The sequence below is a fragment of the Pleurodeles waltl genome, chromosome 5, assembly GCF_031143425.1.
Source record: "Pleurodeles waltl isolate 20211129_DDA chromosome 5, aPleWal1.hap1.20221129, whole genome shotgun sequence".
NCBI lineage: Eukaryota > Metazoa > Chordata > Amphibia > Caudata > Salamandridae > Pleurodeles > Pleurodeles waltl.
In genome coordinates this window covers 1532961361-1532980503 of record NC_090444.1, presented here as the reverse complement: position 1 = coordinate 1532980503, position 19143 = coordinate 1532961361, and the positions used below count along the sequence as shown (strand labels likewise).

The following is a 19143-nucleotide window of genomic DNA, read 5'->3' as shown; positions in this document are numbered from 1 at the left end:
AATATTCAGATTTGATGAAGAAGGTTTTTAGTTAAAATGGGTGAAAATAATAGTGCCAAAAAAATGTGCTCCATAATTAGCATTTGGCACATATTTTAGAAAACTTTACCACATAATATGGTCTTCCATATTGCATTATCAAAGTAGCCCTGACAATGGTAAAGCTCCACACAATGGTTCACAGATATCATTACGATGAGGAAATTCAAATTTCATAATGAACCATGAAATATTTCCCATAATTCACTGTTCACTGTGAAATATGGGTTATTACACCACTTCATTTTGTGCAATAAAACAGCCAAATAAGTAATGTATATAGAAGGGTTACTGTGCAATATGCACAAATATTGCCATCAAAGGCTTCTGGTGTCATTTATAAAAAATAAGAGTGATGCCTGAGTGGGTTGTAAATGCCAACATATCCTGCCTCACCAACCCACGAGCCTTTCCACAGTAAAAAATTTTCATCAGTGTGCTGCAAATATTTGTGAGGCACTAGCAAAGGAATATTCATACAGATTAACTGCTTGAAAGGTAAGCCTTATTAAAGGAAGCATACAGATGATTCCCTACATATTACTCATAATAATGAGTTATTGTTGGAAAATGGGTTATTGGTAAGGGCAGGTAGGTACCTACACTTAGCAATAGGCCACTAACCTCTACTTAGGTCCAGTTAGGTCTCAGTAAATTAAACCCAGCTCAACCCTTGGTAGCTTGGCAACAAACAACAAGGCTTAACTTAGGAGACAGAGTGTAAAGCATTCGAATATCACAAAACAGTAATTAAATAAAATACAGGAAACAGTTTAAAGATCCAAAACCAATTTATATAAATAGATTATATTTATATCTTTAAAATGACACACAAACGAAGAACATCAGATTAGGGGAACCGGAGATATGAATTTTTAAAGAATTATTGGTTTTTTAGCATCTAGAAACAAAAAGCGCCAATCGGGTCATCTGGTTGCACCTTGACTGGGGCAAAGTCAAAGTTTAAGGCCGACCGTGATGGAGCCCTGCTCGGCTACAGGCCGCGGGAGGCCTTGGTTAAAAGTTTACCTTCGCACTTAGGCGGTCATTCTGACCTTGGCGGACGGCGGAGGCCGTCCGCCAAGGTACCGCCGTCAGAACACCGCACCGCGGTCGAAAGACCGCGGCGGTGATTCTGACATTTGCCCTGGGCTGGCGGGCGGCCGCCAAAAGGCCGCCCGCCAGCCCAGGGCAAATCAACCTTCCCACTAGGATGCCGGCTCAGAATTGAGCCGGCGGAGTGGGAAGGTGCGACGGGTGCAGTTGCACCCATCGCGTATTTCAGTGTCTGCTGGGCAGACACTGAAATACTTTTTGGGGCCCTCTTACGGGGGCCCCTGCCGTGCCCATGCCATTGGCATGGGCACGGCAGGGGCCCCCAGGGGCCCCGCGGCACCCCCTACCGCCATCCTGTTCATGGCGGGAGAGCCGCCATGAACAGGATGGCGGTAGGGGGTGTCTGAATCCCCATGGCGGCGGAGCGCGCTCCGCCGCCATGGAGGATTCAGACGGGCAGCGGAAAGTCGGCGGTAGCCCGCCGGCTTTCCGCTTCTGGCCGCGGCTGTACCGCCGCGGTCAGAATGCCCGGCGGAGCACCGCCAGCCTGTTGGCGGTGCTACCGCCGACCTCCGCCCTGGCGGTAATTACCGCCAGGGTGAGAATGAGGCCCTTAGTCTCTTTTCTGAAGATTTTCTTCAGCGGGATGAACCTGCCAGTCCAATCCGACCTCCTGGAGCCTTTCTCCGGATACGCATCGCGGGAATCCTCGGTGGAGAATTTTACCTTCTGACTTAGTCATTTTTTCGAGGTGAAAATCCTTCGACCGGGGTAAACCTGGATCTTGATCCGGCGTTCCTGGAGCCCTCCTCGGATACGCTGGCTGGGAGGTCCCTGTCAACTTTTTAACTTCGGACTTAGTCTCTTTTTTGGAGATTTTCTTTACCGGGACGAACCTGCAAATCAGGCCGGGTCGCGCTTGAGGCAAGCCGGCTAGAGTTGCCGCGGCGGGTCGGTCCCTCTATGAGCTTTTTTTCAAAAGTTCTCCAAACTTCTCCAAACTTCTGGGGCTTCTCCCAGATGTTCTTTTAAGGTTCTTTTGGGGTCCACAGCTCACCCCAGGGGTCCAGAAGCTCTGAGATGATCCTTGGGGGTGCGGACTACAACTCCCAGAATGCACCTGGCGCAAACTCCTTTTTGGCCACTTGGCAGTGGTCAGCTGGTTGATTTCTTCAGGAGTTGGTGCAGGGGTCTCTGGTTAGCAAGGAGTCCCTCCTTGAACCAGTTGAAGCCAGGCAAAGTCCTTCTTGTGGTGAAGCCCAAGTGTGCAGCTGGTGCAGTCCTTCTGAGTGCAGGTTCCAGGTGCAGGCCAGGGGTCCAGCAGGGCAGTCCTTCTTCTCCTTTGGTTCTTCCTTGTTGGAATCTGATTGGGATCTGAGGTGTGGGTGCAGGTCTACCAGTTTTATCCTTGCTCCTTGATGAAAAACAGGGGGTCCTGATTCTCCAATCAGGTGCAGGGTCCTTCCCCCTGTGATGATCACTTCCTGGGAAGTGTGGCAAAAATCAATCCCAGAGGCAACATTCTTCAAAAATCCATCATGGCTGAATCTGATTTTTGGAGGTTACATCTGGCTGAGCCCACCCACTGGTTTGGCTACAAATCATAAACACACCCCTCTCCTGCACTCTCCTAATCTAATCAAGGTGGCACCTAGTTGTCTGGGGTTGCAGGATGTGGGGGTGTTGCTAGGTTGTTCCAAATGTCCTTCTCTGCCTTTGAAGACCAGTTTGGCAGCCCTCCCCCTTCCTGCCTCACCATCTGCTGAGGGGAAATTCCCTCCCACAGGCACATCTCTTTGTGTGAAGCCAGGCCACTTCACACCTCATCAAGGCAGCCTGGCCAGGCTGCCAGAGGCTGGCCAATCAGAGCACAGCAGCAAAAACAATGCAGGGCTGAAATTGGCAACTTTTCAGGTAAAGTTTAAAACACTTTACCTGAACAAGTTATATTAAATCCAACAACTGGATGTTGTGGGATTTATTATAACAATTAATTTGATACCAAACTCTTGGTATCCATCATTTAAGGGGACTTTAAAAATTAAAATAAAGTCTCCCCTTTCTAGCCTATGGAGGCCTTTCACTACAATGAGGGAAACACAAATTTGGCTGTTTTTATCTAACCAGGGCTTATAAAACTATTTTTATAAGGTCCCTGCTTATAGTTACATGGCACCCAGCCCTAGGGGCACATAGGGCACATCTTTGGGGTGACATGTGTAAAAATAAGGTAGTTTAAGACTTTGAAACTACTTTTAATTCCAAAGTCGAATTTGCATATACCTTTAATTTAAAAGCAGCCAGCAAGGCAGGCCTGCCTTTAAAATGACACTGGGCACCTCAGCAGTGCACCTATGGGTGCACTACCTATGCTGTGGTCCCTAAACCTACATGCCCTACCATATACTAGGGACTTATTGGTAGGTTAACTTAGCCAATTATAATTAGCCTAATTTGCATATCCACTTTACACAGAGCACTGGCCCTGGGACTGGTAAGCAGTACCCAGGGCACAGCCAAGAGTCAGTAACCACCAGCACCTGTCCAAAAAGTGTGGGGGTGACCAGGGCAAAAAGGAGGACTTTCCTACAGTTATGTATAATATTGCTTCATATTCAAAAATGCTTTAGAACACTTCAGAACAAAACAACTAGCAAGTACTTTAAAATTGGTATATTTTTTAAGTGGGGTGAATGCCATTTTCAAAGGAAATGGAGCAGCAAATGTAGGTGATGTGCATGGCCCAGGACTATCTTTTGCTGCTGTTCAGTCCTTCTGTCCAAATTGCAGCAGCACACAATCACCTGGCAGCAGAAATACATGCAGTATGTGTTGTAACACAGCTCGGTTAGCTTTTATCAGCGTTACTGCCCTCCCACCTCCAAAATGCTCAAGGCTGCCATTCAGATCGACAAAGCGCTAGTTTAGGCACTGGGGCATGCAGAAGTGGAGCAAGTTGTCTTGTTTTGATTGCTGATGTGATTAGCATCAGTCCTGTATGAAAGGCTGATAAAGGTTGAAAGTCACAACTACTTACAGCACCTCACAAATCAGAAAATTGCTCTCATCATCCTGCAATTCAGTGATGGAAATAGAAACAAATACTCCTACAATCTCAATATTTAATTAGTCTGAGGTTGCTAAAAAAAAAAAAAAAGTTGCTTTGGACACTGATAAAGACATATTACCACAGACAATCACATTCATTGTTTACTGTAAACCCAACACACCTTTTTTAATCCTCACATTTTATTCTCCAGAGTAAGCCGCTTAACATGTATTGCCTTCTAGAATGGATGATTTAAGACGCTTACATCTTGAAACACTCATTGTCCTAGGTAACATTTCCTGTATATATTGACTTACATAAATATGATTCACTGGATTACTATAATACCTGTGTGAGTGATGTGAGGTGACCTGACACTCACCACTGCGATAGGTATCACTGTAAAAGAAATTAAATGTAGACAAAAATCAGTAAGCAATATACAACTGGGTATTAGTGTTATTACTCAGGCACATCTGACTTTTCTTCAGTGCTTCTACATCTCATATATAAAGGGGGTGCAAAAGTCAAAAACCTGCCTCAAAATCATAATTTGTCAAGCTGAATGTCTTTGTTTACATCCATGGCATTGACATTGAGGTATTAGGATCCAGCTAACTTCCAATGCAAATGAACAATAGAAAGATGTGAGATTTATGTTGGACTCATCTGATAGTGAAAATAAGATACTTCCCTTACCTATTGCAGCTTGCTGCTCTGCCAACAAATCAGACAAAGTGTGGCCATGCCTGAATGTGTCCTTCTATCAGCAAATAACACAAGGACAAATTTAACATATTTCACTGGGGTCAGCCCATATCCCAAATCCCGTCTGGTGATGGTGGCTGATTCCAGAACTCAACTCGAATTTCCTGCACTGCTGCAATTTGAAAGTTGTAATATTCTTTTGTTTCATGCTATATTGCTTGATGCATAAAGAGAATATAAAGTCAGATTTCTTTGACTTACGAGTGACAAAAAAATCCATAGCATGGTCTTTCCTTTCATCTTATTCTTTTTGTTTAAATGTCTTTATACAATTTTCCATAAGGAAGCCTTTTCAGCAACAAATACATATATTCCATAACAATCCTTGTTTTCTTTGTGTTGCAGATGTATGCATTTAAACATTACTCAACAAATCTTGTATGTCTTTAGTTGCATCATGTCTAAGTGCTGCAATGTGGCTAAGCCTCAAGTCTCATAATGTTTACTAACAGATGACATTATAGGAAGAGTGACGAGAGAAACAGCAAGAGAAGACAGCAGAAGAAGGTCATTGTTAGAAATTGTGTCTCTAGTTGGCAGAAGTTTGCACCCTGTCCAATTTGGGACCACAATCCTAGTCAGTTTAAGTCACAACACAACCTAAACTATCCTGTGCTCACTCCACTGTAGCTTGGCACAGAGCAGGCAGGCTTAACGTAGAAGGCAAAGTGGCAAGTGTGTGCCCAATAACTCATACAGTACAACAGTGAAAATGCAACAAAAGTACTCCACACCAGTTTAGAAAAATAGTTATTATTTATCTGACTAAAAGAAGAGTAAAACGACAAAATTCAATATGCCCAAGTCAAGATATCACTTTTTAAAGGTTTAGATGAGTGTCAATCCTTAACAGTCCGTGGTTGTATCTTTTTAACACACAGTACCTGGGATGCGTCAAAAATAATAATGCACAGGATTGCAGAGGAGGAGATGCATCAGAAAGTAACGCAATGCATCATTTCTTCCGGTGCAGCATAAGTGATGTATTGTTTTTTTCCACGTGGCAGGGTGATGAATCAATTTTACGGCACGCAGCCTTGGTTCCTCACTGCGATGAGGTGATATTTTGATGCCCAGGGACAATTTGTTGAAGATCCAAAATGCGTTTGAAGAGACAACAGGTGCTGAGTCGATCCGGCAGGCAATGTTGTGAACTTTCATCCACAAGACAGGTGCAGCGTCAATTCTTCAGGCGTTGTGTCAAATTTTCTGCACTGTCAGATGATGTATTTTATGGCCAGAGACCTCTACACAGGGGCATGCACAGTCCAAGCCCTTGTATAGCACTTGTGAGGGAAGGCAGAGTCCTTCCAGCAGAGTCAGGGGTCAGCAGGGCAGTAAGCAGGAGAGCAGTCTTTCCCAAAAAGCAGTCCAGATGAGTCCTTTGGGCAGCACAGCAGTGCATCTGACAGAATAGAGTTGTAGGTCTAGAAATGTCTGATTTTAGGGGGCCGCAGACCCAGTATATATACTCAAATGCCTTTGAAGTGGAGGAGACTTCAAAGAGTGGTTTTGAAGTGCGCCAGTTCCCCTTTCAACCGAGCCCTGTCTGCCAGGAGATATGTGGGGGTTTTCTGTCCTTTGTGTGAGATCAGGCCACTAGCCTTTGAAGTGTAAGTGAAAGCCTTTCCACCTTTCCTGCCTATCAGTGTGCAGATGAATGCAGATGCAGCTACATGTCCTATGTTTATGGCTGTCCGTGTCGAATGCACAAGGGGAGCTGTCAACCAGAACAGACAAGACATGGCTTGGAGACAGGCTGTAAGGCACAGAGAGCAGTAGAGGCAGAGAAATGCCTACTTTCTAAAAGTGTCATTTCTAAAATAGTAATGTTAAATCCAACTTCACCAGTAAGCAGGATTTCTCACTATCATTCCAACCATACCAAACATGACAATGCCACTCTTTCAGATCAGAAATGACCATTTAAGTATACAAGGGAATTTCCAATGCTGCCCTATGAGAGGAGAACGCTCCAGAATAGTGAAAAATGACCTTTAGTGTTTTTCAGTACCAGGACATGTAAAACTTACAAGTACATGTCCTGCCTTCTACTTACATAGCACCCTGCCCTTTGAGCTACCTAGGGCCTACCTCAGGGGTGATATATGTAACAAAAGGGGGTTTAAGGCTTGGCAATTAGCTTTGTCAAAGTGGCAGTGAAACTGCACACACAGGCCTCGCAATGGCAAGCCTGAGACCTGTTTAAGAGATATTTATGTGGGTGGAATAACCATTGATGTAGGCCCACTAGCAGCATTTCATTTACAGACCTTGGGCATATGTAGTGCACTTTACTAGGGGCTTACAAGTAAATTATTTATGCCAATTGCGTATGAACCAATATTGTAGGGAGAGAGCACATGCGCATTAGCAATGGTTAGCAGTAGTAAAGTGCCCAGAGTCCTAAAGCCAACAAAAACAAGGTCAGAAAAAGAGGAGGAAGGTAAAATGTTTGGGGTGATCCTTCAGAGATGGCCATTTTCCTTCAGTCATCAAGACAACTAGAAAGGAATAGAACTAAAGGATATTGAGACAAAGTAGAATCTCTAATCATGCAAATGTAGCACTCATCCAGTACTCATAGGATGACCAAGATATCATTCAAAACATGCATATGGTTTCTCAACACATGCACTGTTTTTAGTACATATGAATCCACTAACTTTGCTTCACTTTAGGACGCCTCTTCTTATGGAAAGTCCATCTGTTGAATATAGTCATCAAATTTAGAACAAATGTGGTTTGAGTTTTGCAGATCTCTTTTACATTAAATAAGGCAATCTTTAGAATACCACAGTTCCGTTTATGACAGATTCAGACCTACTACTTATGAGACAATAACTTTTTTCCAGTCACAAATAACTTATCTTACTGCGACAATTATCAGTATGAACAATAGTTGCATTTAATTTTTCACAAAGTAAATCTTATCCGAGTCAGCGAACACACGCACATGACCACATCACTCACAAAGTAAGCAATTTTTCAAATATTAAATTTACTTCAGACATTATTAAGACCAAAAATGTTGGAACAATCCCCAGTTCTCCAGTTTCTGAATTAAGGTGCCTCCCTCTTCACTACAGTACCAGTGTCTCAATGAATCATCCATGCCACACCTAAACATTTTGGTCCAAGCACAGTTATGCATCAAGCAATATCTTCATTAACTAAACATAATCCAAATATTTTCCTGACCTACAGACTGAAACGCAACTCCTTCGCCCATGCCACGTCTTTACCAAACTCATTGTTTGCATGAACTAATCATGGATCCAATTCATGCATAACAACATTAACTATTGATACATTTGGTTACTCGGTTTCCAAAAGATCATTGGTGCCATGTGTAATTTGCCTGAAAATGTCACATAAAAGAAGTTAAGTCTGGGGTTTCTATGGAAATTTTCAGATTTAATTTTTAGGAATTGGTATAACTCATTATCAGGATGTCTGATTTTATTTGGATTTATCTAATCAATATTGGCTTTCTATCGTTCATCAGATCTCTAACCACTACTATACCCGCATGCCTACAAGCATTCCAACGAAAGCTTCATTATAAAATGTGATTTTCCCATTCTTACATTTAGACATTTGAAACGTTTAGATAATTCTGTCCTTCATTGTACGTCCTATGTTTCTCAATAACCCTGCCTTGTACATCATTATTTATGCCACTGATTACTTAAGTTGTTTTCCAAGTACTAAAGTAGCCAGAAGGAAACCTGTGCCCACTAAGTCACTTTTTATTGAAGCCACGGGGGTCAAGTACCCCTTCCATAGGCTGTCTAAACCAATGTGTTGCTTTTGCTAACATGATTAAAATATGACAGTCTAAAACCTCCTCTTTTCGTTTCTTAATCTCAGTTCGTTCAAAACAATTGTGGCGTTTTTATTGGCGGATATAAATGCCAATACTGTTGACTTTATTTTCTTAAAGAATGCTGATGATAACTTCAGGGGCAGAGGCATAAATAATACTAGAGGTCGAAAACATTTTTACTTCTTTGTGAAATCTTTTGATGTTTTTGAATGACACTTCCTTCGTTCATGTGCCATTACCGAAATGTATAAGTATTTGAGTGGCCCGGTGTCCTACTTACCACTGTGTTATCAATCATCGATTTATTTAAATGTGTTTAACATAAGACCCTCTGTTTGCTAGTCGGGTATAGTCTTCTAGGGCAACCTAGGTTTTTCATCGAATGCTACAGGAAAAAATACTGCAATATTATTTTCTCTTTTAGCCTACCATGCTAAATTTGATATGTTATTACATTGTTGTACTCAATGAGTTTAGAATGTACTTGTCATCATAAAGATCCAGTGATTTGGGTTTTCTAATATTGCTTTTTTATCCATTAGAGCTAACTTTAATGACACTGCCACGTACACAGCAGTAGCGACAAATGTTCATGGGCAAGCCTCAACCAATGCTGCTGTGATTGTCAGAAGTACGTATGCATGAAGGCTTGTGAAATATTGTGTATGTGCTGTCTCAGATTTGCATCGAAAGAGGGCCACCCTGCATGGGGTAAAATTGGTATAGAGCAATTTTGCACTGGAAGCAGATTAAATCTGCACCGACAAACGGATGCACATATGCTGTTTGAGGGCAAGAACTGGTACGAAAACTGAATTTTGGCATCGGTCCCTAGGTGCAAAAATCGATGGAAAAATGCATTGCACCTGGTTGGTTCTATGTAGCCAGCAGATCAGTTTTTAAACGATGTGCGAAAACTTTCTATAAACGTTTTTATTCAGAAATGTCATATATTGAATACCACAAAAAAAGATGCTGATGAAATCTGCACATCTTAAAATCTGATTCTACCTATGTGTTTTCTCATACAAAGGTAAAGAATGTTGCATGTTTAATGGGGTAATAAAATATACTTGCTGTTTACGTGTATTGAAAAGGTGATATTGAATTGTTGTTTATTCTAATCTTAGACACAAATTACTTTAAAATGATGTATCTGCTATTGGAAATAACATATTTATTTCTTCTGTGATTTTGCTAAATTGCATGAAACTCAGGTATCGAAATGTGGGGTGCCGGTATCTTGCATCACTCTGTGTAATCTTAGGCAGTTCTCGCATATAAAGTCTCACAGCTACCACTGATGTCTCACGAGACCTTTTTATGCGAGGTGCATGATCTGATCTGCTAAATTGTTATGCAAAATGCCCTAACACGACATTTCACAATGTCATTAATTTCTCTGGCATAATTAAAATTACAGATTGATAGTCGTGCCACCCATCCTTTCTAGACTGCTTGTTCATTGGTTGTGTGGAACGTGACCAAACGCCATTAGATTTGAACAATGCACGACAGCTGCACATAGTTTCATTAACGATTCCTCAAGTTTTAATGTGTAGCACACGTAGGCAATTTAGTACAAGAAATAATGCTTCACATATTCAGAGAACTAACTGATCATTGCCCTTTGTTTTACAGGGTTCCGAGAGGATGAGCCTTATCATTCAGTTCTACTGCCTGTTCATTGTAAGTGGACATCTGCATCCTCTAAGTTACAATTCAGTAGTTGAGCAGTTTTTGAGAAATTGAAAAAAGTTGTATCCTTGTTAGGCTTGTACAGCCATTGATAACGGGCCATTTCCTATTGGGCTGAGATATACTTTATTAATAAATGCGGAGTCGACCTCACATGCTACTAATTAACATGCATTACTCTGTCGATTCATGTTCAGTATTTGATTTTCGTTGTTTTAAAATGCAAACAACCACTCATCAAGGAAGGAAAATCGTGCAACACATTTTCTTGGGAAATAAATCCATAGGTTCTCAAGGTGATTTGTTACGAGGAAATCAAATGTCTCTCACAGGGTCTAGAAAATGTGATTTACGTTAATCTATAATCGTTCATTCAAGACAACATGCAGTCCTCATTTTAAACCTGAAACAAAATGAATACTACTTTTTAGTTCATGTTTAACGTGCCTTACTTTAAAAAGGCAGGGCCTTTAACGTGACCCTCATATGACATGATGGAAACCCACATTTTAACTCCAACGTTTAATTCCAAATGGCACCAATGTGTAAAAAGTAGCATAATCACAATCAAAAGGCCATCGGTAAATATCCACCATCAGATTGTCTTTAGCAATAAATGTCCCAGCTGGTAACTCAGCAGGCAAGCGACTGTGGCTATTCTAGGTAGGGAGTCTTGTGTACACCTTTGATACCCCAAAACTAAACATTGAAAGCTGGCCTGAGTAGTCCAGGTCTCCCACAATTAACTTACAACGAGCAAGCTACTATTGATAATTGACACCCTCAGTTTCACACTTGTTGCATGGCATATTGTCTGCCAGGGACTACTATAGCAGAGAAAAAACTGAAAGTCAAAGGGACAAACTTTTAACAAATAAGCTGGTAGAAGATGAAAGCAAAGTGCCAAGGTTCCATAAAGCAAATATAAAAGGGGAAAACTAGTCAAATGGAATTCATAACACTCACTACTTGCTTTCAAACCAAATCAGGACTCTCTTGGCTGTGTCGCATTCATGACAATGTGGCTGTCTCCCCTCTTCAACTCTTGATGCAACAAACAATGGAGGCAGTTACTGATCAGTTTTCAGATCCGTGCACATGGACATTTTCACAATTATGTTCAGCATTATTCAGAACCCTACTCCTCATACAGAACAACATGGAGAGCAGGGTGCTTCACCATAGCCATGTGTGTCTATTGAAGCATTCCCCAAGAGTCCCCTGTGTGGCAGATACCCTTCAATAGTCACACACTGTCTCTCTTAGTATTGCTATTGAACATTAAATTTCCTTCCACTCCTACGTTAAAGTCATCCAGACAAGCCACAAGTATCCATTCTCTTTCTTCTGACATTTCTGTTATCCCACTGTACTAAGACTACCTATGCCCGTTAGATATCACAACACTGGTTTATGTCACTTCACCTCATACTATATTACTGGCAACATGATTCGAAGTCTGGAAAGAAGCGAGCACCATAAAATCTCCATTGTAACCAGGATCAGTTTCAAAAGCTTCAAATAGCTATCTCTAAGATTGATAGAGAGATATTATATGCACTATACAGTGTCTGCTCACTATTTTCACTTCCAGGTGGCTCGAATGTGGAACTGAAGTTCCACATCCAGTTGTTTCCCAAAACTATTGCTCTCCACTATTTTCTTTTTTACTTAGTCTTTTCATCGTTAATACACCTAGAAAATATTAATTCCAGGGTGTGTGCAATATAAATATACAAATCTTGACATGGAATGAGACTGTTATACTGTTCATATGGAATGGCTCAGTTACATTTAGTGGTGGGTGTTACTCATGTAATTGGCTATTGTGTAACTACGTGAAATTACAGCAAAATTATACACGATTGTGTGGCATTACACGAGGAGCGTAACCCTCCATTTAGCACCATTTTCTTAGCACAAAATCCACCCCTACATTAAAAATGAAGACGAGGATGGATTTTGCAGTAAGAAAGTAGCTCTAAGTGCAAGTAAACAGCAGCAAGCAGCTGGTGGCGCTCCCTTACAGTGCTCTTGGGTAGGCATTTTAGACCCAAGTTATGCAAATAGGCATTATCGAAATATTTTGGGTAATTTTGTGCCACAAGAGTAATGAGAAATTACTTCAATTACTCTGCCGTAATTAAAATTTCTCCCAGGCCAAGTTATATTGTTCTCCTTGTGACCATTTGAGAATGATTGTGCGCTGTCTGTCATGCTTACAAATAACTGGCCTTCTTTTTTTGTAGTGCCCACGCCACCACTAGTCACATTTGCCCATATCGATGTTCAGTTTTTGGAAAAGTTTGGCGTCACTTTTGGGGTTGAGGGTGAAACACTTAGTCTGACATGTACGATGTTGATCACACCAGATTTGACCAGACTTCAACCACGAGCTGAATGGTACAGAGATGGTGAGTGCAATTTCTAACTTAAAGATAGAACGTTAACTACAAGGTAGTGTATTAGTTAATTTCTTAAAGAGCTTTACAGTGGTTAGGTTTAAATAATACAGTGGCGTTTCATAAAAAATATTCCAGAAATTGACACATTTACTGAGTTTGACAATTTTATGATTTCAGATACATGTATAGTTCTATATCTTTCATTTCATAGTCATGTCTTTGGGAAGAAATGTACGGTGATAAATTTGCATGATATGTAGATGCTATTTTTGTAATTTTACAGTACAGACATTTATTATAGATTTCATTTAATTATTTTTATTTTAACTATTTTGCAATTTTTTGGATCAGGAATCTAACATCAAATTCTTCAGTGATCTGCACGATCCATTAAAAACACAGTTGCAGTATAATACACTACAATAAAATCGTAGATAATATTTAGAAATTATTTTTAAAGACTTCCTGTCTTCAAATCACAAGACTACTCAGAGGTCCGAACCTATAGATGATTTCCTCGGCTAAGATAGCATGTTATGTTCCTCATTTTTAATGGAACTGCTTTGCTCAAAAATGTACATACCAAGTTTAGTATTTCTGAAACAACAGACCTCAAGCATTAGGCTTATTTTAATAATTCTCCATATACTGTCATGATAGAAGGTTTACAAGAAGGGCTTTCTTATAAAGATGATTCATGGAGGTTTAGCTACTATCAAGCCCTATTATCGGATTCGACGAATAGACAATTGTCAACTACGCATGAAACAGTAGCTCCACTAATTCAGTTCAGACTGAGTGCACTTACAGACAGTTGTCTATATTAGGGATTACAATCTTGTCATAAAGTTCCATTACAGAAAGAAAATCATTCATTACGCATGCCCAATAATTCTGTAGCATTAATGGGCCTCTGAGCACATGTATGCATTTAGGTGTGCATGTGAAACTATAAAGAACAAAACCAGTTAGAAGAAACAGGGTGCAGCAGAGAGATACAGGAGAGGCACAAGTGTATCTTAATTACAAATTTAGCAGCATGATTCTGCAAGCACACCCAATGGTTGCACCACCTCACATAGGATTACAGTGGCCACATTAGGGGAGAGGTAACGTGGAAGGTTCTTTTGAAAAAAAGAAACCTAAAATCTCAAGGAAAATGATTAATCAGATGTTTTCTATTCTACACATCCATAATATCTATAAATTATGTGTGCCATTTTGTAAGATAGAATGTAATAGAAGGATAGTGCTCAGGAGATTACAGTATAAAACCCTATATTATTTACGAGCTAAAAGAAAATCAGATTGGTTGTCACAAAACTTTGGAGACACCTAAAGGTACAGCAATAAATTGAGTATGCAATTCATTTTTTAGAAGAATTTACATTTGATTTGCTATATTAAGCTTTTATGTGAGTGTAGAGAATTAGCAAAATACATCTCTTAGTGACACCCAGCTTAGAACAATATTGATATATATATAAACTAGAAACAAAGAAAGATGCCACTCATCGCAGGCACCAAAAAGCCGCACTCCAAGGTTTTGATGTGAATAATATAAAGTTTAATGGCAACGTGTTTTGATCTTACAAAAATTAGAAATATGCATTTGAAATAATAATTATGTAGGCTAGTGCAGGTGAACAATAGGTAGTACAATTCCACATAGAATAATATCATTGGAAAAACAAGGCCAATGTTTATTTCACAGGCTCAAGCTGCTCTATCAAGGTCAAACATGATACTGGAAAACAGTTGATTTTGTTTCTTACAATGACGTGGCAGAATATTGATCATACATTCACATTACTCCACTTCAAAATCTAGTATCTTATGATGAATGGCATGAAATGGGTACAATATTCAATGAAGGGCAGGTCACTTTCAAACTGGGGGGCTAAGTCTGTCTCTGACCTCCAACATCCATGCTGGATTGGCAGTAGAAGGTCTTTCAAGTAGCAGATGATTTTGTTAGATGAGACCTCCAATTACAGACCAGTGTCATTTGTATGTAGATGGACCTTGTAGTTCTTGCACACTAGAAATCTATGAAGAGGCAGAAAAGGACCAACAAATGTACAGAGATATGGACCTTTTCCGAAGATCACATTAAAAGTTAAGATCTTGAGGGATTCATCTGGATCACTCTGTCGATCAAGCAGAGATAAATAGATGTGAGCTGCCATGGATTGGTGTCATTAAAGCACATTCATTTGGAGAGGTTGTTGAGCAGTACTTGATGTTCAAGGGAGTAAACTGCTGGGAGTACTTGAAGGATGAAGGGAGAGGGCACCCCCATTGATGAGCTGGAGAACATTTATTGGTAATGTCTCTGAGCTGGGCACTCTGGCTGATTCAGTCTGCAGCAATGAGTTATGGGTAAAGCACCACCAAAGGAGAAGGTAAGAAGAAGGAGATTACTGTATTGGCAACCTGAGAAGCAAGACAACAAAAGAGTGCAGTTAATCATACAACGTTATTGTGTGGCACCTTCAGTTCTGCCCATGCTCATACCTGTAGTGCCTGAGTGAGTAAGGGCGGGGGACAGTATGTAAAAAACCCGCTGCTTAGCCTGGATTTTGACCATTAAAGATTTTACATTAAGCTCCAACAATAGCTCAGCCCCTATCTAACTCCCTGTCTCTTCACTTAATTGGCTGAAAATGCCAAAAATCTACTCATTAAGTGAAGGAGTTGGATATCTGGCCATGACAGTGATGAATACACTTTAGCAATTCCACTCACACTAATTCCTACCCTTGCCCAACTTTCCACTCTTCCCAGTCTGTGCCCCTCCTGTAAGAGACTTGTGCTGGTGCCATACTGGCACCTTGGATCAGAGGTCTATCCTGTTTTTTTGTGTTTCCTCCTGAGCCCATGGGTTTGGGCAAAATCACTGTACCTGGCTTTGTTACAGCGTGCAGACTTTCACTTGCCCGTGGCATTAAGTCATAGGTACTGTTTATGAAGAGGCCTATGGCCAGAGGAGGGAGAGAGCCCTGCAGCTCTTCACCTCCCGAGCCAAGGCCAATGTAGTTCCATGCGATGAGGAAGTGGGGGAGTGAGAAAATAGTTTTTTCTTACTCAAATTGAATCAATGTACAAGCTGCGTGGTGGGAGAAACTTCAAAGTTCCCATCTTCTTTCCCAAAAATATGTTCAGTTACACAAGTTTACTGCTTTTCTCTTGCAGAAGTGCGTTTTAAGGAACTCACATTGGTGTATAATGCAGTTAATATAGTCCATAATCCTGGAGGGATCACAATAATTCATTTACTCATATCACTTTCCACCTTAACACTTTTTTTGGGTTGAGCCTGAGTCGCATGCGCTCGGGCACGCATATCGCTAGCGAGACGCTTTAGGTATTAGAAAAGGGCTCGGAGCCCTGTCCACGTCACGTCAGTGTGTTTCATTGGCAAGTTGGGTTGCCTCTTAGAATCCGCCTCTTTTGATTAGTGGAAGGCACGCATACGTAATGCCTTTTTGCGGTGGTGAGCCCTCCTCGAGCGCAGCGACCAATTACAGAAAACATGTGAGGCTCGCTGGGTTTGTGGACTACTTTTTCTCTGTTTTGACAGCGCAATCTCTCTGGGCATAGGTCCAGCGCTTGGCATACTATCGACCTTGTTACTCAGTTAATTGCACTTTTGCCGATAGGTATTATTAGTGTGAACTGTATGCAAGAAAAATCCGGTTGGGAGTTTACAACTGTTAACAGCTGTAACTCCGACAAATGCGAGACCCTAGTGCATTGCAAATGCTTGTTTAACGTGTGAGCCTTTTAAAGGCCGATCTGTTATGTTTTTATTTCTTCATTAGTGGATGTCAAGTAGCTCCACATAGTAAGGATGAGTCTGTTTTTCTGCCAAAATCCCGGTGATGACTTTCTATGTGGCATGGACTCTAGTTCAATTTTAATAGCGTGTAGCACATTCATGCCTTAACTCGAAAAGTACGAATGTTTGTGTAACACTGTAGCCATTTGTCCCTCGTAGCAGTGTTTATGCAGCCTGTCAAACATGCCGGTTCTGTGCGAGATTTGACATTGTGAGGGCAAAATTGGCGAACGTGTCCTACAAAGGAACTCGCAATCGCTTTTATTGTCAAATTAATGCATTTTCTCTACTTGCTTCTTTATTCCTGTAGTCCCCGGTTTCCAACTTTTAACTTCTTTCAGTTGCCAAATGATAAAGTAACTTTAGCTTTGCTGTTTTGAAGCACGACGATTTACAGCAGAAAATAACTTTAGCATTCTGAAGTCTTTGGCAAAACACGAAAAAGTAAATACTTGCAAGTTTTATCCGCTGTATGTAGAGTATGAATAGAATTAGAAGGCCGATGCAGAAAGGTTTTGTGTCAGCAAACGTGATTTATTTCTGTAATGCTCCTAATTCTCTGCTGAATTACAAGAGTAAACCATGAGCACACTAAGAATACTCAGCGAAGTGAGGAGTGCAGCAAGAGTGAATCATACCCTTCAAGAGGAACATTATTATTCAAAGTGTAACAAAGTCATTCCTCCTTCAGTGTGCCGAGCGTGGTGTGAAATATCCACCCTTGTAACACAGAGTACAAAAAATAACATTGCAGCTCAACGGTAACCAGGACAAATCACAAAACAAGATCACAATAAACCTTGGAATGATGAAAAGTGGACGGGACCCACCGGTATGCCTGGCCGTGATCACACCTCCCTCCCCCGAATTTAATAATCTGAAACCCTTAGTCCACACGGCAGAAAAGAAATGAATAAAAGTTCATGACCCTGGGCAAAAGAAGGCCTTTGGCACCAAGTGAGATCTTAATATGCAACATCAGGGAGGCTAACGTGATGTATTTATCGGAAAATATTAGACTTATCGCAACTCTTTCCAATGAATTATTAAAAATAATAACTGTGTTGCAATCACACCAGCGGCCCAATCCAGGGTTCAGCAATCATACAAGCTGTGGACAATATCTCATGATTTGTCTGGCAAAGAGTCCAAGATTTGAAATGCTATGCTATCGGAAATCTCTCTTTTTCCTGATAACTGGTATAGTTATCCACCCTCCACCTGCCCTTGATGCTTGTTGTCCTTGATGTCTTTTTCCGATAACCAGTGCTCAGTTAGTTGTGTTTTTTCCAGCAGCTACACATTGCGTTCAGTAAAACACCTATGCCCATCTAGGAACAAGAAATTGCATTTTGCACTTTGCAAAAATGAGCTTTTCCTACTTTGGAAAGCTCTCTAGCTAAGGGAACTTTAACTTAAACATATATGTTTGCAATGATTATACCACTGCAAATTAGTGCTTAATTTGTAAAAGAAAGAGTGCCAGTGCCCAAAGCTCTACTCAGAAGTCTGTGATCGGTGCTACTGAATATCCGCGCGCCAAATACCAAGGAAGTTTAGTCTTGAAATCACCTCCGACCTCTTTAATCCTCTACTAGGCACTGCCTGCCCCTTTATTTCATTGTTGCAGGTTCCGAATGTGCTCCTTTGTCGCCGTTTTTCTATCTCTCTGCTTCCGTCTTTCGCCTTTGTCTGTTTTTCCTCTCTTGCTCTGGTCAATATTTGATGACAATACATAAGTGCTAATGCCGAAAAATGAGTGTCAATGGGCCTCACCAGCAACTACTGGCTCAAATCGAAGACTTCTGCTGAGGAAATGTCCCTTGAATCAGTAGGATTTAAACAACTTCCATACTATTTCCATCCTGCTATATCTAAGAAAAGTAGAAAAAAATGGTTTTAGGAAAGTTAAAAGAACCTGTTGCAGAATATGGCCTTATGGATTCTATCCAGGGAGGCTTCCAGCTTGACAAATTGCAAACATGACAACTCCTCTACGCTGGAACCACAGCCAAACTCCAAAATCGCCTGCAACCCATTCAAAACGCCTCGGCCCGCCTCATCCTCGACGTGCCCCGCAACAGCCACATCTCCGCACACCTGAGACACCTGCATTGGCTCCCAGTCGGCAAAAGGATCACCTTTCGACTTCTCACCCACGCACACAAAGCCCTCCACGACAAGGGACCGGAATACCTCAACCGACGCCTCAGCTTCTACGTCCCCACCCGCCTCCTCCGTTCCTCTGGCCTCGCACTCGCTTCCGTCCCTCGCATCCGCCGCTCCACGGCGGGTGGGAGATCTTTTTCCTTCCTGGCGGGCAGGACCTGGAACTCCCTCCCCACCAGCCTCAGGACCACCCAGGACCACTCCGCTTTCCGGAGACTCCTAAAGACCTGGCTTTTCGAGTAGCAGTAACCCCCTCTTTCCCCTAGCGCCTTGAGACCCGCACAGGTGA

At 41.4% G+C, this 19143-nt stretch overlaps 1 protein-coding gene across 1 annotated transcript in view; it reads left to right on the top strand.

The window, feature by feature from the left end:
• Positions 1 to 19143, top strand: part of MYOM2 (myomesin 2) — a 571331-nt gene that overhangs the window by 140785 nt on the left and 411403 nt on the right. Inside the window, exons 7-9 of the mRNA XM_069235814.1 lie at positions 9284 to 9372; positions 10383 to 10430; positions 12689 to 12853. Coding sequence (XP_069091915.1) covers positions 9284 to 9372; positions 10383 to 10430; positions 12689 to 12853 — 302 coding nt within the window. The remainder of the gene's footprint in view (positions 1 to 9283; positions 9373 to 10382; positions 10431 to 12688; positions 12854 to 19143) is intronic.